At 55.8% G+C, this 23,108-nt stretch overlaps 1 protein-coding gene across 9 annotated transcripts in view; it reads left to right on the top strand.

Moving 5' to 3' along the window:
* The window catches only part of Pla2g6 (phospholipase A2 group VI), a 48,966-nt gene that overhangs the window by 23,715 nt on the left and 2,143 nt on the right, over positions 1 to 23,108 (top strand). For 8 of the 9 annotated variants that reach the window (XM_021724417.3, XM_021724416.3, XM_013357277.4 and 5 more), the window contains 12 exons: positions 2,268 to 2,483; positions 3,250 to 3,433; positions 5,266 to 5,453; positions 8,299 to 8,395; positions 9,437 to 9,619; positions 13,097 to 13,205; positions 14,144 to 14,308; positions 15,873 to 15,951; positions 16,963 to 17,126; positions 18,717 to 18,867; positions 21,759 to 21,895; positions 22,210 to 22,364. In XM_021724417.3, coding sequence (XP_021580092.1) covers positions 2,268 to 2,483; positions 3,250 to 3,433; positions 5,266 to 5,453; positions 8,299 to 8,395; positions 9,437 to 9,619; positions 13,097 to 13,205; positions 14,144 to 14,308; positions 15,873 to 15,951; positions 16,963 to 17,126; positions 18,717 to 18,867; positions 21,759 to 21,895; positions 22,210 to 22,364 — 1,828 coding nt within the window. The remainder of the gene's footprint in view (positions 1 to 2,267; positions 2,484 to 3,249; positions 3,434 to 5,265; positions 5,454 to 8,298; positions 8,396 to 9,436; positions 9,620 to 13,096; positions 13,206 to 14,143; positions 14,309 to 15,872; positions 15,952 to 16,962; positions 17,127 to 18,716; positions 18,868 to 21,758; positions 21,896 to 22,209; positions 22,365 to 23,108) is intronic. The other variant, XM_078052746.1, reaches the window with a different exon arrangement.

Raw genomic sequence — 23,108 nt, forward strand, 5'->3', positions numbered from 1 at the left:
GTCCCAGGAGGCTGTCAGCATGTGGTTTATAATTTGTCCTCTCAAACAGCACCCATCCCTTGACTCCGGGCTCAGGCAGGGCTGGCTTCTGTCATTGCTGGGCTCAGGCAGGCCTCTGCCACCCCTTCCCAGTCGGGTAGCTCATCATGGTCTTAAGAGGCAGTGAGCATCTTGTGATCTCCTGTCCTGCCCCTGGGCTGTGCACCGTGGGCATCTGTCTCCTTTATCATCTGCCATGGTGGACTGGGAGGTCCTTCCTGCCGTCCCCTTGGTCATTCAAAGGCCTGTGCCCTTACCCATTGCTCCACTTCTGCGTGTGCTCCTCAGCAGCAGCCTCCTGGGAACGTCATCTGCACCTGCCAGCCATAGCTCCTCACTTCCCTGCTCCTCAAGCCCACTCCCAACAGGCTGCAGTCCCACCACTGCACTGAAGGCTCCTGTCGGGGCCACTCCTGCAGCCCTGGTGCCGGACCCGGTGACCGACTCCCAGCTGCTCCGTCTGCCCGGCAGCTGCGTTCCTCGTGGTTGGGTTGGTGAGTTGGTGAGATGGAACTCACTAGCCGAGGGACGGTGTGTGTGTGTGTGTGTGTGTGTGTGTGTGTGTGTGTGTGTGTGTTGGGGCACCTCTTGTCCTTCCCACTTTGTGCCGTTGTTGTTCCTGTAGCACTTATTACCCGACAGTCCGCCCAGTGTCTGTCTTCATCGTGGGCTTTTAAAATCTTTCTCTTGCTGATCTCTAAGAACACAGGCTCTGGGAGGGCAGGGCGTCACCCACGGTCTCTTCATTCCTTCCCTTTAGAACGGGGTCGGGCACAGGCCACAGGCTCAGGAGGTGGCTGTAAATGACCCCACTGTGTAGGGCCTGCCCCCTGTTGAGACCACACTGGGCCCTGCCTCCACTAGACCCAGCTGGCTGCTGGGCTTGTGTGGATGAGGCAGAACCTTCTGGTATGTTGAACCCTGATCAGAATTTCAAGTCGCTGCTGGGCTTGGTGGTATAACCCCAGTGGCTTGGGAGGCTGAAGCAGGAGGATCACAAGTTCAAAGCCAGCCTCAGTAATTTAGCAAGGTCCAAAGTAAGTCAGGGAGACCCTGTCTCTAAGTAAAAAATAAACTAAAAAGGGCTGGGGATATGAGTCAGTGGTTACCCTGGGTTCAATCCCTCGAACCAAAAAAGAAAAAAAGAAATAAGAATTTCAAGTGGCCATCACTGACATGGATTATCATGGCTTTAGTTGGTCACATTGCTTTCTCATCTGTCCTCACAGCTTCCTGTGAGGAGGAGGGAAGGTACAATTAGTCTTGTTTCAAATGGGGCTCAGGGAGGGAACGGGTTTTCTTTTTTTTTTTTATTGGTTGTTCACAGCATTACAAAGCTCTTGACATATCATACTTTGAACAATAGTTTCAAGTGAGTTATGAACTCCCATTTTTACCCCAAATACAGATTGCAGGGGAACGGGTTTTCTTAAAGCCACACAACAATTTAATAACAGAACTTGAATTCAAACCTAGTTTCTTAAAAATAACAAAAAATTGTTTTCTGATTATAAAAACATATGCTCACTATAGAAAATCTAGAAACTACAGAAATGAATAAGAACATTTAAGTTATTAAAATATCATGCAGATTTTGACATATTTCCTTCTAGTCTTTTTTTACACAGTTGTAGTCACATTGTAACATTTATGATTTTTATTCTGCTTTTTTACAAAATAAATATTTCCATGTCCTTTTTTTAAAACTATCTGTTTTTAGTTTTAGATGGACACAGTATCTGTATTTTATTTTTCATGGTGCTGAGGATGGAACCTGGCGCCTCATGCACGCCAGGAGAGCGCTCTACCGCTGAGCCCCAGCCCAGCCCTCTGTGTTCTTTTAATTTCATTTTACTGACTGCTTATTGTCCATCCACGGATGTATCCCAATTTATATGATCTTCTATTGCTGGATGTTTAGGTTAAATTTTTAAATTCTTACCATGTACCAGGGGCCAGATATTGGAGACTAAGGCCTGAGATGTAACGATCAAATTAGAAAGGGGCTGTGACAGAGCTTTGGTTAAATAAAATATAAAAGCCGGTGCGGGGGGGGGGGAGGGGGAAAAGTTTTTGCACATTGAGACGTGCAAGCCAGGCTCCTTTCGGCTGTGGGCGGGCGGGGATGAGGCTGGCTCTGGTGGCCTGCATGGGGACACCATGGCTGCAACTGTACAGGGCTGAGGGGCCTGCCTGGCTCCGTCCTGTCACCTCCTGTCCTGCCGCAGACTCTTCCAGCTGGAGTCGGAGGCCGACGCACTGGTGCACTTCCAGCAGTTCTCGTCGCAGCTGCCGCCCTTCTACGAGAGCTCCCTGCAGGTCCTGCACCTCGAGGCCCTCCAGCACCTGACCGACCTCATCCGCAACCACCCCAGCTGGTCCGTGGCGCACTTGGCGGTGGAGCTGGGGATCCGCGAGTGCTTCCATCACAGCCGCATCATCAGGTGCGCGGGGCTGGGTTGGTTTGAACTAAAAAGGAGCCGCCTGGCCTTGGGTCAGGACTCAGGAAGGCCGACTCAGGTCAGGAGCAACAGAGCATGCCCAGTCCTCAGCTGGAGAGGGCTGAGTGGGGGCTCCCACCTGGTGTCTCCTTCAAAGGTCTGGTGCCCTTTTGGCAGCTGGATGCCTTTGTGGTGTGTCCACTGGGCCAGCAGTGAGGCCCATGGAGAGGATGCTGCCGGCTCTTGCACAGGATGCCAACTGGCCACTGCCCAGAGGTAGCCACGCCTCCTCTGGTTCTCCCCCAGGACCACTTGCTTCAGCCCCTGGGCCTGCAGCTCAGGCCACACTGTGCGCATGTTTGCATGCAGGATCCTGGACGGCAAGGTGTCTGATGTCACAGCAGATCTGTTTCCTGGGCAGGTGCAGCAGGTTCTGTACATGACATTTAAGCCCAGAGAGGTTAAGTGCATTGGTCAAGGTTAGCAGGATTTCTGCGTCCTGTGCCCTTTTCCATGTCACCCCGTTGCCACCTCATGCTGGTGTGGCCCTGGGTCACCTCTCTCACTCAGATGTGAAAGTGAACTAAACCCTGATACAGATCATCAGAAACCCAATAAGTGGCCACTCAGCCCTGAGTCTGAACCGGCCGGCTTGAGCGGGGTGGCACTGCTAGCACAGACACCAGCATGTCCTGATTCCCCAGCCCGAGTCCCCTTCTGTGCCTGGGCTTCTTGGCCCCTGTTTGATCACTCCCCTGCCTCCCTGCAGCTGTGCCAACAGCACGGAGAATGAGGAGGGCTGCACCCCCCTGCACCTGGCCTGCCGCAAGGGGGACAGCGAGATCCTGGTGGAGCTGGTGCAGTACTGCCATGCCCAGATGGACGTCACCGACAACAAGGGAGAGACTGCCTTCCATTATGCTGTGCAGGGGGACAACTCCCAGGTGCTGCAGGTGAGCAGGGGCAGGGCAGGGTAATGGTTCTGACCACACCTCCATGTACCGTACCGCAGTTCTCTCAGGGGCCCTGGGCTCGTGTGTCAACGTGACACTTGTCAGGAGACAAGGTTGGCCTCTGCTGTGACAGCCTGGGAAAATCCCCCAACCCAGCCAACTAAACCACATCCACGTCCAGCTCCGGCCAGTTGCACCGCTGTGAGCCTGCCCTCTGTGAGCCTGCCCTCTGTGAGCCTGCCCTCTGTGAGCCTGCCCTCTGTGAGCCTGCCCTCTGTGAGCCTGCCCTCTGTGAGCCTGCCCTCTGTGAGCCTGCCCTCTGTGAGCCTGCCCTCTGGGCTGGTGCCTCCAGGTCAGACCTTGCTTGAGGACTCTGGCTCCAGGAACTCAAACAAAACAAACCAGTCTCCTTCTGGCTCTGGTAGGTGTGTGTGTCAGGTGCTTGTGTGGATTTTTTGATTACTTAGAAGGTTTTTTTATTTTTTAATTGTTATTTAAAAACTATTGTGTTAGGTTGAAAGAAAACAGGAGAATATCACATAATGTTTTAATTGTCTAGAAAGAGCAGCCCCTTCTGAAGGGTATGCCCTTGTCTCTGCCTTGGCATTGGATTCTTCTGGAAATTGTGAACTGTACCTTGTGCTTAGTGTTCCCTGAGAGTGTGCTGCAGGCACTGCCTCGAGGCCAGGAACACATTCTCTGGTCACTATTCTTGATCAACTGCTGACGGGCTGGCCTGGTCCTGAGTGCTGTGCTCTGGTCCACCCTCAGGAGGCCCCTGGCTGGGGCCTTGTCCACTTCTTTCTCTCTCCAAAGAAACTGAGGTTCAGGCCCCACTAAGGGCCACAAAGCAAGAGGCAGGTGGCCCTGGCCTCCAACCTTGATGTCAGCCCTGTTGTGTCACCAGCCGGCCTGTAGGCCCAAGGTCATCATGAGGTGATCCTGATGTCACATGGGTGTCCAGTGGCCATAATTAACCTCAAGGAGATAGCATGCAGCAAAAGTGAGAAACAAACCCCTCAACTGTACCAGGACAGTGGCCTCCATATCTGAGGATTTTACATCCACCGACTCCTCAAACTGAGAATCGAAATGTTTTTAAAACATTGCTTCTGTACTGAACATGGACAGACTTTTTTCTTGTGGTTTTTCTCTAAACAACATAGTATGAGAATTGTACATATAGCGTTTACATTGCCTCTGGTCCTGCAGGTGATCCGAGATGATTTGAAGTGCGTAGGAGGCGGGCACGGTGGCACACCTCTAACCTCACTACCTGGGAGGCCGAGGCAGGAGGATCAGAGTTCAAGGGCAGCCTCAAAATAAATAAATAAATAAATACAATGCAACAGAGGACATGGGAGGGTGTGTGTTAACGTTCATATAAGGATGTAGACATCCAGGGACTTTGGAATGGGGCATGTGTCCTGGAACTAATCTGTGGATATCAAGGAACAACTGTCCTTTTCTTGAAAGTATAACATCTGCACATAGAAAAAACATTGAAGCTGAACAGGAGAATAAAAATGGAAAGCAAGAAAGGCTTCTACCTAGAACCTCAGGGCCCACCCCTAGATGCCACCACCTTCTAAGCTTCTTGTTTGAAGGACTTTGCTGTGAGCCCAGTGGCCGCCCCTCCCCGGTCGCCCTGGCCACCTGGTGCGCCACTGCTTTTCCCACAGCCCCCTTTCCCTGTCGGTCCTCTTTATTTTCTTAGTGGCATCCTCAGGGCATCAAATCCCTTCCCCTTCAGTCCCCCAAAGAGGTAGCCCCGGTGGGTGTCCGGGGAGCATGCAGGGGGCTTCAGCCTGTCCCTGATGTCCTGCCGTCAGCTCCTAGGGAAGAACGCCTCTGCTGGCCTGAACCAGGTGAACAACCAAGGGCTGACCCCGCTGCACCTGGCCTGCCAGATGGGGAAGCAGGAGATGGTGCGCGTGCTGCTGCTGTGTAACGCCCGGTGCAACATCATGGGGCCTGGGGGCTACCCCATCCACACCGCCATGAAGTTCTCCCAGAAGGGGTAAGACCACCCCCCGCCCCAGGGAGCAGGATCCTCCACAGACCTCAGAGCAGAGGCCCAGGTCCCCGAGCCTCATCAGATGCATATCAGCTACACCCCAGGGGCTGGCTAACAACGGGGTGGTGGCTGTGAACTTGGTCCACAAGCTCACCTATGCAAGGAATGGAACTTTCAGAATTTTTCTGTACACACCTTAATTTCTGACCGTGAACCTCCCTCTGCCAACATGGAGAAGGTCCTGCAGTCTCGGTCTTTCCTAGGTCCTCCCTTCTCACCCTGCTCCACACGCAGCTCCACCTTCTGCAGTTCGGTGCAGGCTGAGACTTGGAGGGGTCTCCTCCTTCCTGGCTGCAGTGCTTGGTGGCTTCTGCGCCTGGCTCAAAGCCCAGGGATGTTTGGCCAGTTTGGCCAGGGTCCTGTCTGGCCAGATGCGTTGCTCCCTCCTGGCTGGTGGCAGTGCTGGGCTGCAGGTGCTGAGCCCATGTCCTGGGAGCTCTAGACACTGTCTTATCTGTCCCCTTCTCCCAGACTTGGGAAACTCAGCCTCTGGAAAATTCTTCTACCAGTATGAGTGGGGAGTGGAATCAAAGAGGCGAAATGTCACAAAGTAGCATTTAGCAGGAAGGGCATCTAGATTGAATGAATGGGTGAATGACTTCTTGGCCCATTGACCCTGTGGCCTTGCAGAAATGAACAAAATGAGCCCTGAACCAAGCAGCTGCAGGACAGGAGACCCCAAGTCACCCAGAACCTGGCAGTGCCACCTGCTTGAGGGCCGTGTGTGCAGACGAGGAGGCTTTCCTTCCCTGCGGCTTCACCTACTTCCTCGACCCCACGCACGGGACACTATTGTCCCTGGAGAGGTCTTGTCTCAGCTGGGATAAACCTGCCTCCTTCCTTTTTTTTTTTTTTTGATATTAGAAATTGAACCCAGATGTGCTTTATCTCTGAGCTACATCCCTCTTTTTAAATTTTTTAAAAATTTGAGACAGGGTCTTGCTAAATTGCTGAGGCTGGGCTCAAACTTGTGATCTTCCTGCCTCAGTTTCCCCAGTTGCTGGGATTCCAGGCGTGCCCCGCCGCACCCAGCCTAAACCCTACTTTCTTGATTTTCCCTAGCACAGCCAAAATGGACTGGAACTTGTCAGAAAGACTTGACCAAATGGTTACAGAAAATACCAACACCCCCAGTGGTCAGGTGGCCTAGTTGCGGGTTGTGACCTGAAAGGACACCAAGTGACAGGTGATGCTTTTCTGTACCCAGGGGGCTGACACATACCTAGCTCTTGCTGGGCTCTAACCACCCCAGGCTTCTTTGTGCAGGAGTCTGGTCACTGTCCCATGCCTCCCTCTTCTGCCCCTCAGCCACCTGCTTTGCCCCCCGGGCCATCTGTATGGGCCTGGCATCTGAGCACACAGGAGGATCCTTGCACAGAGACCAAGGGAAAGTCTTGTGCTGTGTTACGCCCAGCAGGGTGACAGCTTCCACACGGAGCCGGCCATGTTCTCTAAGAAGCGCGTGTGTCCTGCGTGTCAGTTGTTCTGAGAGCCGCTGTCCTGGCTCAGACTAGCAGCCCCTTTGCTGTGTCTGTTGATTCAGTGACCTTGACCAGAGCTGGGCGTGTGCCTGCACTCAGGTGTTGAGGTCCCCTCCTGGAGGAAGGGAAACGTGAGGCCAGGTAGCGAGAGGGCAGAGACGGAGGGCACGCGGGTTACCCTCCGAGCTCAGGAGGGTGTCCAGGCAGCGGGGTTCAGGGAAGGCTCAGGGGGAGTGGAGCTCGAGCCTGGCCACGAGAGGCCCCCTGGAGCCGGAGGCCCGAGAGCCCAGGGGAGGAAGTGGGCTCAGCTGCACAGCCCAGAGCTGGGCTCCTGGCCCTGGCATGAGGGCTGTTGGGAGGTGAGGCTCTTGTTCCACTCTGGGGGCACCAACACCACCGCCATGGCGGTCACAGGTACGAATGGCAGCCGCTGCTGCCCCGCCTCTGGGCGCATTTCCTAGCAACCCAGTGAGCTGCTGTATCTTATCCCATCTTATAGATTGAGGGACCAAAGTCTGAGGTTAAGTAGCTTGCCCAAGGCCAGGCGCTCGTGCAAAGGGCTTAACTCAGGCAGGCTGTCCCTAGAACTGGACTCTTTTTTTTTTTGAGTTGTAGTTGGACACAGTACCTTTATTTTATTTTATTTTTAAAGAAAGAGAGAGAGAATTTTTTAATATTTATTTTTTAGTTTTCGGTGGACACAACATCTTTATTTTATTTTTATGTGGTGCTGAGGTTCGAACCCAGGGCCTCGCACGTGCTAGGTGAGCGCTCTGCCACTGAGCCCCAGCCCCAGCCCCCTCTTTTTTTTTTTTTTTTAACAGCTTGGAGATGTGATTTGCATGCCATAAAATTCATCTATTTAAAATCTGTGATTCAATTGTTTAGGATTTTTTAAATTAATTATTATTTTTTTTAGCCTAAAAAAGGAAGGAAATTCCATTACAATTTATTGGTTGTTTTCTGGCTATTGAGTTGCAAGAGTTCTCAATAAACTTGGGTCTCAGCCTCTTACTTGATATGTGGTTTGCAACCCCGCCCTCCACTTGTTACTTTTTGTTTTGTTACTTGTTTCCTTTGCTGAGCTACAGCTTTTCCTTTAACATAGTTGCGTTGATTTATTTTTGCCTTTGCATCCTGAGTTTTTAGAGTGCTAAGAAATCCTTGCCAAGGCCGGTGGGTTGGCTTCATTGGGACTTTATATGCAGGGGAAACTATCCCTCATCAGTAGGCACAGCCCCGAGTCACGGCCACCAGCACCCAGCTGCCTGCCTCTCCTCACTTCTGCGTGGCCTCTCTCCCTGCAGGTGCGCTGAGATGATCATCAGCATGGACAGCAACCAGATCCACAGCAAGGACCCTCGCTATGGGGCCAGCCCCCTTCACTGGGCCAAGAATGCTGAGGTGAGCCGGGGCCAGGGCAGGACAGAGCCCCGTGTTCATCAGCACCTGCAGACAGGAGGCTCCAAAGGATCTTGAAGATGGCACTTGGGGACTGGTCTCAGTGAGCCCATGGGAGATAAGCCCAAGGAGAGGTGAAGTCCTGTCTTTACTCTGCTGCTCACTGGCTGGGGGCAGCGTCCCCTCTGTGCCGTGGTTTCTTTTCCATGAAGCAGGGTCCTCTGGCCTGTCTGCAGGTGTTGGATGGTAGTGCCTGAGAACATTCTGCATGAATTGTAAAGTGCCTCGCAAATCGGAGGTGGTGTGCTGTGGCCACAGTGCTTGCTCAGCTGGCCCTGAGTGCCTGGATGGGCATCCCAACTGTGTTCCAGCACAAGCTGAGCTGGGATCAGGGCCTCTGGTCTCATCACCAGGAAGTGCCGTTTATAGTCCATGTGTGCCCACGACCCAGCCTACTCTAGGCCTGCCAGGCCAGGAGGAGGAGGTACCAGCCTCTGGGGACCTCTGTGTACCCGGAGTGTCACGCCAGTCAGGCCCTTTCATGTATGGTTCCTTACTGTCACCACATCCTATGCAGTAGGGACTTGCAGTCCCATCTCCACAGAATAGAATGTGTCTGGTGCCAAAGCCCAGGTTCGTCCCCTTGGCCCTTCTGCTTCAGGACTGCAGGGAGCAAGGATGTGGCTGCCAGGGCCCAGTGAGGGGTGATGCCTTGGCAGGGCCCCAGGGAGGGCAACAGCTCAGGAACAGAGCCCAGAGGAGCCGTGGCAGGGAGGGATGGGGATTCGCTCCAGGAAGGGACCGGAAGCCCTAGAAACAGCACATCTGCTCTTTGTCCCTTGCTCCTGGGGTGCTGATGATGTAGGAGCCAGGGTCCAGGCCACCCCTGTAACCGGGACCTGCCTCTGGACTCTTGCGTTGCTAGAGCTTTCCAGAGGCCTCAATTCCCGAGGGCCTCTCGGGGAGGGAGCACAGTGCCCAGTTGCCGTGGACAGCGGCTGCTCCCCAAGTTCCCCCCTGACTCTTGCTGGCCTGCGCCCCCAGATGGCCCGGATGCTGCTCAAACGGGGCTGCGACGTGGACAGCACCAGCGCCTCGGGGAACACGGCCCTGCACGTGGCAGTGACGCGCAACCGCTTTGACTGCGTCATGGTGCTGCTCACCTACGGGGCCAACGCGGGCGCCCGCGGCGAGAATGGCAACACCCCGCTGCACCTGGCCATGTCGGTGAGCCTGCCCCGCGCCCCGCTGCCTGGCTGCCCGGGTGGGCCTGCAGGAGACCTCAGAGCGGGGCTCACAGCCCTCGGCCCCCTTCCCTCGGCTGCTCACGGTCTTTTTCTCCCTCCAAGGCTCAGTTTGGACCCTGCCTCCTCCCTCAGGAAGCCTTCCGTGACCTCCCTCAGCCCCAAATGACGTGTCCTTCCTCTTTCTCCAGGAGCTTGTCCTCCTGTGTCCCAGCACCCACGTGGCATGAGGGAGAATCCCGCCCGGCTGCCAGCAGCTGTGGTCTGGGGCAAGTCTCATCCGTTGTCAGCCTCTGGAAAATGGGGTGTCATTGCCCAGCCAGGAGAGTCGTCACAGTGATTAAATGGCAGGCAGGAGGTGGCTCTGTGCGCAGTGTCTGCAGGATACAGAAGTACCTGGCAGGGGGTGGCTGCCCTTCAGACTGTCCTGTGGATTCCTGACCGCAAGCCCTGGGACAGCAGTAGCCGTGGTGGGGGTGGGTGGGGTTTATTCAGATGGAGGAGGGTGGGGGGTAATTCCTGCCCTAAAGCCCGGAGCCTCCTCAGACTCCAGCAGGAATGTTGTTCCTCAGAGAGCGGAAGATGGACGATGCGTTAGAGGCACACGTTGGTGTGTGTGCGCACGTGCCATGGGGTCCTTATGAAAGTCCGTCTGTCTAGGGATCTCAGAACAGGAAAGACCCCTGGGACTCCAAAAGAAGTAGAGTCAGGACAAATTCAAAGATATCCTGTTTTGTACCAAAGGTCAGAACTGTGGCAGAGACATTGTTGCCCGAGAGACTAAAACTATAAATAAGACTGGACATTTTTAGCTCTTGACTGGGCCCTTGGAGTGATCTAGTTAAGCAGTTCTCGAAGGCTGTGGCCTGTTTGGTCCCTTTATACTCTTAAAAAATATTTATGATCTGGAGACTTTCATTTATATGAATTTCCTCTTTCTATATTTGCTACTTCAGAAGTTTAAGACATTTTCAAAATATTTATTAATTCATTTAAAAATGGGTCAGAGGTGTTGGGGTAAAGCACTTGCCTAGTGTGCATAAGGCCCTGGGTTAGATTCCCAGTCCCTAGCACCCCAAAAAAGAAAACAGTAATGAACCAGGCACATGCCAAATAACATCAATGACATTTTCATGGAGAACCAACTCTATTTTCCAAAACAAAAAATAGTTGATGAATGCGAAAGGTTGATATCATTATACATTTTGTGAATCTTTTTAATGCCTGCCTTCACAGAAAACACAGGCGTTCTCATGTCTTCTTCTATACCTATTCTCTAAACAGTATGCTGTTTAGTTGAAGAGTATGAAGAAAGTCTAGCCTCACAGGTATAGTTGGAAAAGATGTGAAGTTGTACCTCTTCCGGGTAATTGTAGGTATTGTTCAGTATTACACCCAAATTCAACGAGTAACAGTTTCTGACACAGTTGCAATGGGCAATCTGAAACCATCTCCATGAACTTTTCAGTCTTTTTTAAAATATCCACTGGTATCTCTTGTACTTTGCATGATTTTTTTTTTTTTTTTACCCATGCAGGATTTTGTGTCATTCTTGGAAAATATTGGTGCACTGAGTTTGCATAGCTTCCAAATGTTAACCTGTCTCGTTGGACAGTATAGGTTGAGCGTCCCTTATCTGAAATCCTTAGGCCCAGAAGTGTTTCAGATTTCAATTTTTTTTAAATTTTGGAATATTTGCATAGACTTTACCCTTTGGGTATACCTAATCTGAAAATATGAAATTGTCAGAAATATGAAACTTTGAGGTACAAATTCCAGATCTTAGAGCATTTTGGATTTCATACTTTCAGATTAGGGGATGCTCAGCCTTGTGTCAAAAACCTACATTTGTGAATCTTGCCACCTGCCTCATCAGAAAAGTCTTTAAATTGGGGAAGATGTTCATCCCATTATGATGCATTCAGGTTTTCTGAAATTCTTATTTTTTCTTGGAAGCTTCAATTTTATTATGGAAAAAAGATGTTGCCAGTTGGTTTTCTTGAAGCAACAGGCTGACTGCATTCATTTTTTGAGGAAAATGTCTCCTGAATGTCTGAGGCTGAACGCTCCTGGTTTAGCTGTCAGTCATTCTTTCCAATAAAAATCATGTCCATGGGCTGGGGCTATAGCTCAGCTGATAAAAGTGCTTGCCTTGCATGGTTCCATCCATGGCACCACAAAGAAAAAAAAATTATGTCCGTAAAAAAAGGAGTTAGTTGGGCTGGTAACTGAAGCAGCCATGTAATTCTTACTGCTTTATCACGGGCATTCTTTTTTCTTTTTTTTTTTTTTTTTAGCTGTAGGTAGACACAATGCCTTTATTTTTAGTTATATGTGGTGCTGAGGATCGAACCAGGGCCTCACACTTGCTACGTGAGTGCTCTGCCGCTGAGCCACAACCCCAGCCCTCAAGGGCATTCTTCAGTGAAGTGGTTTATTTATTTATTTTAAAAAACTTCTTTGGTACTTTGAGTGTGTAGTAGTGAAGAAATATGAGCCGGCTATTAGTTTGATACCCTCTCTTGATTAGTGCTGAGCCACCAACAATTTTATCCACTGTTTTTTCACTGTTAGTGCAAATGTCAACAAGGTGCCAAAGGCAGGTGACGTTTTTATCTTTTCTGAAAATAGCTTTAACTTTGAAAACCCTGTGAAGGGGTCTCTGCATTCATGGGACCCGCAGGTCTCACTTCGAGGACTGCCGACGTGTTCCTGATGCATACCATCTGTTTGGGGCAGCTTCCTCAAGCACCTTTTCAATGTACTTGATCACTTCTTCAAACTTGCTTGTTTTAAAACATTATTTAAAGTTATTTGGAAGGCAAAGTTTTTATCACTGGTATAAGTGACAAACCAGTGCCACATAAAAGGAAACTCCAAGAGAAATACATCAGCTAGTGATTAAAACCCATATTTTCCTGCACCCATATCAACCCTAATGGAACGGGAGTCCTGTAGATACACTGCTTCAATTTGCAGGCAGCCAGGGCATTGGTTTGTCCTTTGCCGCTGGGTCATGCCCACCCTCCTCCCAGCCACCAGTTTAATGCAACACTGTGGAGCGAAGCTGCCTCTGGAGGCTGCTGTCAGGAGGCTGTGCTTTTCCCTGGACTCTGTGGGGAGGACGGCTTTCCCGTTCCTCAGTCACCCTCTCCTGTTGCTCCTGAAAGCCACCAGCAGCTGGCTCTTCAGTGTCCCCAGGGCTTCTGGGTTGGGGTCACAGATACATTTCTTCCTTGGAGGAGGAGCCTGGGTGAGTTCTTAAGCCTTTACCTGGGGATACTTTGAAGCCCATTTGTAAGGAACTGATTTCCAGCTGCAGATGTTGGAGTGCCGACGCCCCTGGGGTAGGGGTCGGAGGGCACGAGTTTCTACCCATCTGAGAGGCCCACTGAGTGAGTTGGCAGGAAGGGGTCCTTTTCTCTTTGTTTCCTGAGCTGTTGCATTTCTGCCCCAACAGAAAGACAACGTGGAGATGATCAAGGCCCTCATTGTGTTCGGGGCAGAGGTGGATGTCCCGAATGACTTTGGGGAGACTCCTGCTCTCATAGCCTCCAAGATCAGCAGACGTACGTGTTCTGACCCATGGGATCAGAATCCGGCGGGGTTTGGGTTCAGGGACTGAGAAGAGGCAAGTTCCAGCCCTAGGCCCTGCTGCTGCCTGCTGAGAGTGGCCCTGAGCATGCGGGACTCCAGGAGCTTCCTTCCCCCAAGAAGTGGCCCTGAGTGTGGGTGCAGGCCACCCAGGGCTGGCCGAGCGGGGGTCCTCTTCTGTGCACCCTGGCCCATGTCAGGGTTTTCAGGCTGCCAGTGGGGGTGGGGACAGGACAGGTGGCAGCAGAACAGCCGTGGGATTCCTGCATGCGCTGCACTCTAGTGTGCACAAGCACGAGTGTGCACATGCCTGCACGAGCCTGCACCTCCCTGTGGACGCGAGTGTGCGTGTGCCAGCCCTGCGCCATGCCCACTGAGCCCTGCTCTAGAGCTCCCAGAGCAGGTCCTCCTCACAGGAGCCTGGGGCCCCTCTGGAGGATGGAGGGTTTTAGGGATCCGTGGGGCTCTGTGGGTGTGTACCTGAGGGGGGTGTGCACAGATGCGGGTGCTGCTTCCCATGGCATCCTTTCCATCACCCCATCCACTGAGGGCTGGCTGGCTGGTTTGTCCCTTTCAAACTCTGAAAGGAACGTCCACGTGGCATTTTTGAGAGCTGCTGATTGTGGAGGTGGGAGCCCTGCTCCCTTGGAAGTGGGAGGAAAGAAGGGATTCCCCAGAATAATCAGGCAGGGTACCCCTGCCCTCCTCCTGCCTTGTGCCATGGCCAGCCCCAGCGCCTTACCTGGCCCCAGGAGACTGCTTTGGACAAGGCAGACAGAGGGACACACCCTGTCAGGGTGGCTCCACCCATATCCGGGTCACCTGGTAGATGAGACAGGGGTCCATGTGTGGAAGGAGGGGCCTCTTATTTGCATGTTGACACTATCTCTATCCTCTGCCAAACCATGACAAGATGCCACCAGGAAGGCGCTCTTGACTCTGCTGAGAACCGTAGGGGCCAACTACCGCATCTCACTCCTCCAAGAGGTCCCCACAGAGCAGGGTTCCACGGCTTCCTCTCACCCCCTCGTCTCCCCGGAAAGAGCCCAGCCCCCGCCGATCAGCCTAAACAACCTAGGTAGGCCACGCCCTCCCCTCTGCCGCAGTGCCCAGGCCCTTGGACCAGAGTCCCAACTGGAAAGAAGCAGGGCCCCAGGGTGGAAGTCGTTCCGTTGAAGGCAGCAGGGGAGGATGAGGCGAGGTTTAGCTAATGATAGCAGGTGGCAACCCAGGGGCCCCAGAGAGCTGGGGTGCCCCTGGCAGAGGTCCCACAGTCCATCGCCCCGAGAGGATGGACGTGGTCTTGGGTTGGGTATTGCTCACGGCACCCATGAAGTGGGCACTCTCAGGGCCTCCCTTGTCCCCACAGAGAGTGGGGAGAGCTGAGAGAGGCGCACACCCTGGCCTTCTTGCTTCAACTCTATCATTGTTTGAACCTTTCCAGTGCGAGGCCTGGTCTGCCACCTGCTGGCCCCTTCAGTGACCTACATGCTTTTGAGTGTGGCCCGGCAGCTAGCATTTGCCCCTGTGCACCCTAGGTGTCCTCAAAGATAGCCTTAGACAGACCAGACCCTACTCCGGGCTTTCTGTCGCCTAGTCCATTCAGGGACCTAGATTGATGGTAAGCAGAGGATCTGCTGGCCAGGCCTGGGCTCTGGAGGGACACAGCTGCGGCTGCCTCTGTCCCCAACGTGTCGCCCGAGAGCTCCAGTCACCCCCCCTGTATCTTTCCATCTTGCAGGCAGGCAGTCACCCACGCCAGGCTGGACAGTGGGCCTGGGCTGTGGCAGCATATGGGTAATGCCTGAGCCTGGCGAGGCCGTGGAGCCCGCCACGCCCCTCACTGGCCATAGCTCTGGTTCTGTCTCCTCTTCTCAGCCCAGACAAGCGCCCTCCCTGCCCCGTCCCCAGCTGTCTGCTTCTGCCTCCCGCCCAGTCTTCTGCTTCCTTGGCTGCTTCTAGCTCCATGCCTGGGTGCAGCTTGCCTGCCTTGCTGCCAGTGGCCTCCCTGCAGTGGCCTTTAGGGTCACAGTCGTATGGTCCTGCTGGGTGGAGCCATTGGGGGCTGTCCTGCTTGTTAGGAGGGTGAACATGGGGTGGGGGCTTGGGCACAGAGGAAGACTGGACGGGTGGACCTGAGCCTGGAGGCGCCTGGGGACCAGGACACGAGCAGTCCAAAGGCTGCTGGGATGTCTCCCTTCATTCGTGTAGTTCAGCTCCAAGCAGTGTCCTCCACAGCCCTTTGGCTGAATGACTTGGGGAGTTATGGAGCCTCCTGGAGCCTCTTTGGGGCCTGCCCTGGCTTAGGTTGGGCATGATCCTTATGCCTCAAGGTGGCTGTCAGCAGCATGAGCTGACGCGTGGAGAAACAGGGCACTTCGGGAGTTCGTGCTTTGGGGTTTCAGGAGGAAGACACCGAGGAGAATCTGGGAGCAGCTGGACTGGGTGGGGAGCCTTCCCAGAGCAGTGGGGCCTCTCCCTGGCAGGCCTGTGGCCCCTGGCTTAGCTCTGCTCTGGGGCCAGGGCTCAGACGTGGGTGGGAGCACAGTGGGTGGGCACAGCTCCAGATTGGCTCTGGGGATCTGTGGGGCACAGGGTCAGGGACCTGCTGGCCCCAGCGCATCCTGCCCTATGCCTCGCAGAACTGCAGGACCTCATGCACATCTCCCGGGCCCGGAAGCCGGCTTTTATCCTGAGCTCCTTGAGGGATGAGAAGCGGACGTAAGTGCAGTGTGGCGGGGGGACTGTGGTGAAACTCTCCTGGTGCCCTGCAGCCCAGGCTCTCCCCTGTGCCCCCGGGAGCCAGCTCTTCTGCTCCTGCAGTCACGGCAGAGGCTGAGTCCTCTGGTCCTACATTGGCTCCTTAGTAACAGTGGAGCGGGATCCTGGGGACAGTGTAGTCCTACAGCTGGGTGCCAGGGCCAACACGGTGTGGTCCTGACCTTGCCATGGTCTGAGGCGCGGGAGGGCCTCAGGGGCCCCTCTGGAGAGATCCCAGCAGCAGCTTTCCTCTGTGTCCACCTGCTGCCTCGTCCCCTCCCTCAGCATGGTGGTGGCTTCCTGAGCTGTGTGCCTAGGCCCAGGAAGCAGGCCTGGGTGAGGATGCAGAGGGACCAGCCCTGCCCCGAGGGACCGGCTCTGGTGCCTAGAGTGAAGGTCTAGGCGCTCGACAGCCAGTGGGTTTCCAGCCCACAGGACTCCCCACCTCTGTTAGCACACGTTGGCGGGTTCTTTGGGGGTGACCTTCCCCTCCTCCTAGCGGCCTTCCTAGGGAGGATTGGGAACCTCGCTTTGCAGAAGCAGAGCCTGAGGCCGCGAGAGGGGAAGGGACCTGTTCAAGGTGCAGCATGGAGGCTCACGCCAGGGTCCTTCCGACCTGGGTCCTCTGCTGCTCTCAGGCACAGCCGCTGCCCAGCCCACAGGGACAGCACTCCTAACGTCCCATGCAGTCCGGCTTCCAGGCCAGCAGCCAGATCTTGTGGCTCTGTCACCCCTTGCCTGAGATGTCAGTGAACCTTGGACATCCCCCATTTCCATGGCACCCTGGTGTGCGTGCCCTGGATGGCACCTGGCCCGCGGCATCCTGACCTTCCCCGTGTGCCCTGCGCAGGGAGGCTCCGTGGCAGGCCTCGTTGGCTTTGTCCCCGCCTGCGCCATGGTGCCCGTGCTTGGGGGCTGGCACTGACGGTGCAGAAGTCAGCTCCCTCGTGACCACCACTGTCCTCACTGCAGCCACGACCACCTGCTCTGCCTCGACGGAGGGGGCGTGAAAGGCCTGGTCATCATCCAGCTGCTCATCGCCATCGAGAAGGCCTCGGGCGTGGCCACCAAGGACCTCTTTGACTGGGTGGCAGGGACCAGCACGGGGGGCATCCTGGCCCTGGCCATTCTGCACAGTGAGCACGGCCCCCGAGAGAGGGGGCGGGCGGGCAGGGTGGCCCTAATCTGTCCTCACGGGGGCCAGTGCATTGGCATAGCCTTGCAAAAAAGTGGTGGTGGGCTCTGAGGGAACCTGCAGGCCGGAGGGCCCCAGGCTGGACGGAGCAAGGCCGGGTGGGGGCTCAGCTCAAGGGTGTGGCTAGTGTAGGAGGCCATGTCCTGCAGCTGCCACCTCCACCCCTGCAAGGCAGCACCTTGGTCGTCACCGCCCCTGCACGTGTGGCTGGAGTGGACAGTCAGGAATGAGGAGCCATGGAGTCACAGAAGGCCAGAGCCCTGGAGGGCCCTGGAAATTAAGGTCCCAGGTGTCAGGGTGGCCCAGAGTCACAGGGCTTATCCCTGGTATTGCTCACGCCAAAGCAGTCCCCCACACGCCCATTATGTCCACTATGTCCCAGGCCTCATGGGCCATGAATCTGTCTCCTTCCACAGAGCCATGCAGAGGTGACAGGGTGCTCGGCATAGTAGACAGGCCACCATATAGGCCCACGTCGGCACTTGAGTGGCTTCTCTGTGGAGCTGTTGAAGCCACGTGAGGCTCAGTCAACGCCCAGCTGCCGCCAGCTGTGCGTCATCCTCCATGTCCCTGGCTGGCATTCCCTTGCCTGGTGCTGGTCACCACCTCCAGGCCACTTTCCAAATCTAGATCCTGGTGACCTGAGGCCCTAGAGGCAATAGGGGAGGACCCTACCCCAGGGTAGGGGCCATCGAGGCCCGTGAGCCATGCCTCTGCTGGGCACTGGGCATGCAGAGCTGAGTTCCCGTCTCGGGGAACCCAGTCAGAGGGAGGTACAGGCATCTGGGCACCTGCTGGGCCAGGTGAGGAGGCCAGGCTGGGGGTGCAGGGTGCTGCAGGAGCAGGGGCTTTGCCTGCCCAGGAGGCTGCCAAGCGCTCCGTCTGGAGGGTGGCCCTTTGGCAGGGTGCAGGGAACTCCGTCACTCAGCAGTCTTGTGGGGTACTGAAGTTTGTTTTGACGAGTCTCACCATAGCCATGAGGTGGCAGCCAGGGAATCTGAGGACCAGGTCAGGTCACCCAGTGAGTTGGGGCAGAGGCAGGTCTGGTGTCTGGCTCCGCCCAGCTCTCTCCCCCTTTCTGGTCTTTGTGAGAGAAGAGTCATCTCAGGACCAGCCCAGGGCATGAGACCTGGCCAGCAGAGTTGGTGGAAGTCCCAGCCTCTCTGGAAAGGGCCACCTTCTTCAGGGACCGTCATCCCACAGCTGTGACAGGGGCCGAGACACTATCTAGAGAACCTCCTGCGAGGAGCAGCCTCACCAGATTGGGCCTTTATATACTTGTACACTTTGAGGGCCTTTCTTTAAAGAAAGTACTGCAAAATTGTGAACACACTGCTAGGCCCAGAGCCCTAGGGCTGTGGAGGGCGCTTTCTGTCCACGTGGGAGGGGAGATGTCAGGAAGGGTCCGGAAGTTCAGGTGCAGTCCCATGGAAGATGCACCGCCTCCCTCCCCTGCCTCCTGCCACTGCCGGCCTGTGTGCGGGATGCTCTGTGGAGTCCTGGTCCCCCACTGCTCCCCTCCCTGTTCTAGGCAAATCCATGGCCTACATGCGCGGTGTGTACTTCCGCATGAAGGACGAGGTGTTCCGGGGCTCGCGGCCCTACGAGTCCGGGCCCCTGGAAGAGTTCCTGAAGCGGGAGTTTGGGGAGCACACCAAGATGACCGATGTCAAGAAGCCCAAGTAAGCCGTCGCCGTGCCGGTGGGCCTGAGCAGAGGGCCCTGCTCCGCCTGCAGCTCTGACCCTGCGGCCTCGGGAGGAGTCGCCTGGAGGGCCCTGGGCCTGTGGGGCCAGGGACCCTGCAGGAGGCTGGGCTCTCGAGAGCCCAGGGCAAAGGCGGGGCCTGACCTCTTGCGTGCCTCTGCACCTGGCCAGGGGCCTGGCTGTCTGGAAAGAGCCTGGGCCTCCCTTAAGCTGGACGGAGGCACAGTTCTTGCTGCCCAGGCCAAAGGAGCCCCAGCCTTTACAACATGTGGCTGGACACTTTCTCACACTCAGATAGCGCTTGCTCCCGTGCTCAGAAGCCCGGTGTCAAGTGGACAGCCGCGGTGCTGTCTTTGCTTTAAGGCCCTCAGACTGGAGCTCATAGTGAGGCCGGAGCTTAAAGGACAGTCACGTGTCCAGGAAGCATTTGTTTGAGAGACCTAACCCCAAGAGGGTCATTGCAGGACCAAGCCCAGCATCCGGGCCTTCCCTTGGGGCTGGATGGAAAGGATGCCACTCAGGTGGCCTGAGGTGGGACTCGGGCAGGTCTGGACCCGCTTCTTGAGCTTGAGGCCGGGCTAGGGAAGGAGAAGACACACAGCAGGGATTTGCCTCTGGCTTCTCTATGTGGCTTCTTCCCACTGTCCTCCAGACTCAGCCCTTTGCACCTGCAGAAGCCTCCCTCAGTTCGCCCATCCTCAGTGACCATTGGGTTGGGGGGGTAGTGCCTAAGCAGCAGCCACGCCTTCGCCTTTCCTTGCCTGACACTGTTCTGATGTCCCCACCCACGGCCTGGCCCGGGGCTTTCCCCCTAGCTGCACACCTGGGACCTCTTCCCTGCAGCCTCTGTGTGGAGGGGAAGAGGGAGGGTGCACCTGGGAGGTGAGAGGCTGGGAGATAAGCTGGAAAACAGCAGCCAGGCCAGGCAGCCCTGCCGCAGAGGTTCCAGAAGCTCTGCAGTTCACAGTGTACCCCACCCCACCCTGCAGTAAGGTTGCCACAAGGCTGGGAGTTCTGGAAGGCAGGGACATGGCTCCCTTGATTTTCTTTGTAGCCCAATTCAAGCACAGTGCCTGCCACAGAGCAGGCTGTTAAACAGTGTCCGTCAGCTGACCGGAGGAGCAAGAGAAAGGAGGTAGACTGAGGGTAGGTGGTCAGGGAGGCCTGCCTGGAGGAGGCAGAGTGTGAGCTAGGCCTGGAGGCATAGGGAGAATTTCCTTTCATAATAAAGCTGTTTGCTTCCTCCGTGGTCCTTTGTTGCAGGCTTCTCCCACAGAGAGACAGGACACGGGCTTTCAGCGGGAAGCAGCATTTATTTGTGCGGGCACTGGCCCAGCAGATTTGTATCCAAAGGCTGAGCCCTGAGTGCCGAGCGCTGCAGGTTCAAAGTCTTATATGTCCCTGGCTTGTTCCCATAGCGCTAGTCCCTTCGTCTCCCCCGTACGGTAGCACACTTCTGACTGGGGTTCCATAGAGTCACAACACAGTTGACCTCCTACACGTAGTTACTCCCCTTGTCTTTGTTCTGGGAGAGCCCTGGCCACACCATTTCCAGAAGGATCTTGAGTTCAAAACCAGCCTCAGCAACTTAGTGAGGTGCTAAGCCACTCAGTGAGCCCTGTCTCTAAATAAAATACAAAATAGGGCTGGGATGTGGCTCAGTCATCCAGGGCCCCTGTGTTCAATCCCCGGGACCAAAAAAGTCTATGATTTTTTTCAGCACTTAACGTTTTTTTTCTTTGGCAGAATTCTTCCTGATCTTCCCACGGTATTCCTGGGAATGGAAAACTAGCGTTTCTTTCCTGTACAGTATTTTGTTCCCTTGCCTTTATGTTTTCTTCAGGGCATAACAGATGTCTGGGCTCCTCTGAGCTCCCTTTGTGAGCCTCGTTTGAACGGTTGCAAAACAGTTCCCTCTTCCTCGCCCTTTGCCCTTCCTGCTGGGCTTTCCCTGTCAGTCCCGCTGCTGTGAGCTCCAGTCACAGGAAGCCCTCATCCTGGTTGAGATTGTTCCTTTGGGCTGATCTTCCAGGGGGCAAGTCTCAGATCCAAGAGCCGGGATATCCAAGAGCCGGGATCTAGATACATATCAGGTTCCCTTTCTTTTTCTCTGTTTTTGGCACTGGGGATTGAACCCAGAGGTGCACTGCCACTGAGCTACTTCTCAGCCCATCCCAAAATTTTTATTTTGAGGCAGAGTCTTGCTGTCACCCAGGTTGGCCTCAAACTTACTATCCTCCTGCCTCAGCCTCCCAAGTCGCTGGGAGGCATGTCTGTGCCTGGCTTACCTATTAGTTTTTAAGGGGCCGTGCCAGGAGGCTTAAGGGCATCTGTTTCTTGGAAAGGACAGGCATCAGAGGTGACAGTGAGTTCTCCTTCTACTCCCTTCCTGGAGCTGCAGCTTCCAAGTAATCCCCGCCCCCAAAGTCAGATCCCTGCTACCAAGAACCAACACGGGGCCGTTCAGATTCACCCTCTGACCCTGCAGAGAGGCCCCAGCCTTCTCTATGCAGTCCTGCGACTTGGCCTCCCGCCCTCGTGCATGAAGCCTCCCATCTCCTTCCGCAGCCCCACCTGTCCCCTGGGGGATGAGCTGCAGTATCTGGAACTGTCCCACTGATGGGCACGTTTTGCTTTAATAATGGACACTGCCACCCATGTGGCACATTCTTAGGACAAACTCACAGAAGCAGGTCACTAGGCCTGAGGATTGACCCCAGGTGGGCTCAGCAAGGTGTGTGGATCTGCCCGCCCGCAGTGTGCAGGGGACCTCTGTGCGGGGAGGGTGGTGGATGGGGGCAGCTGGCAGCAGCTGAGTGCCAGCCGGGAGAGCTGGGGGGGGACGCCCATCCTGTGTGTTTCTCCCCAGGGTGATGCTGACCGGGACGCTGTCTGACCGGCAGCCAGCCGAACTCCACCTCTTCCGGAACTACGAGGCCCCGGAGGCCTCCAGGGAGCCTCGCTTCAGCCCCAGTGCCAACCTGAAGCCCCCGACTCACCCCTCAGGTTAAGGCCGTCTGATGGATCTGCGCTGCCGCAGGGTGGGGATGGGAGTGACAGGCTTGCCATCGGGCTCCGCACCCCTGCAGCCCCCCATCGCCCTGGCCTGGCCTGGCTAAGGACGGGCACGGGGAGCTGGCAGGCCCCAGCAGGTCCTCGGTGGTCTTGCCTTCCCCAGGAGGCCAGGGCCTGGGGTCACGGAGAGCCCGGGTCCCCTCTTTCTGCACCCCCTCCCGCATACACACGCACGCCCTGAGATCTGGAATGTATAAGCTTCTGCCATCCCTGTGTCACTCGGCCACCCTCCTCCCTGTCCCCAGACCAGTTGGTGTGGCGAGCAGCCCGGAGCAGCGGGGCGGCCCCCACCTACTTCCGGCCCAATGGTCGCTTCCTGGATGGCGGCCTGCTGGCCAACAACCCCACCCTGGACGCCATGACCGAGATCCACGAGTACAACCAGGACCTGATCCGCAAGGTGAGCGCCATCTCAGGCCAGGGGGAGGCCAGGCGATGGCCCACTCCTGCGCTCGCCTGCGTGGCCCTGGAGGGCTGTGTGGTGCCCGCTTAGATCCTGGCCACCTGGGCTCCGGCCTGCAGCACTGTGGTAAGAGGGACCCTGGGGTCCAGGCGGCCCTGCGTGAGGATCCTGCCATCCGCTAACTCCGTCTGCCGTCAGTGGCAGCAGCATGGGTCCTGTGGACCCGTGACTTGCCCAGCCCAGGCCGTGGGCCTGCCCTTGAGGAGCACACCCCCGGGTCCCACCCTCTGGGCTCCCAGGTGCCGATGGAGCGCAGGTGGGGCTGTGAGGCTGCTCCGCATCTGACAAGACCTGTCCCGAGGCTTTTGGGGATGGAGAGGTGCAGAGTCAGTGACAGTGTCGGAAGGACAAGTAGCCGCCCCACCCTGAGGAGCTGGGGCAGGGCGGGAGGCCCTGGTGCCCCGGGGAGGCAGTATGGGGCAGCGGGGGGCTCGGCTGCCTCTGCTCCTGCTTGGCGCCAGCTGCTGAGCTGGGTGAAGATGGTGCCCACCGGGGATGGTCACACAGTGGCCTGTGAGGCCTCGGAACAGCGCCTGAGTCGCCAGAGGTGCCTGCTGAGTGGTTGTCTGAAGGGCAGCCTGGGCAAGCAGTGTGGCCCTGGGGCGGGGAGCACCTGCCCTCTGGGGCGGACCAGGCAGGGCTTCTGCTGAAGAAGTCAGAGGTGACATGGGGGGACTCAGG

The sequence above is a fragment of the Ictidomys tridecemlineatus genome, chromosome 6 (assembly GCF_052094955.1).
Source record: "Ictidomys tridecemlineatus isolate mIctTri1 chromosome 6, mIctTri1.hap1, whole genome shotgun sequence".
Classification (NCBI taxonomy): Eukaryota; Metazoa; Chordata; class Mammalia; order Rodentia; family Sciuridae; genus Ictidomys; species Ictidomys tridecemlineatus.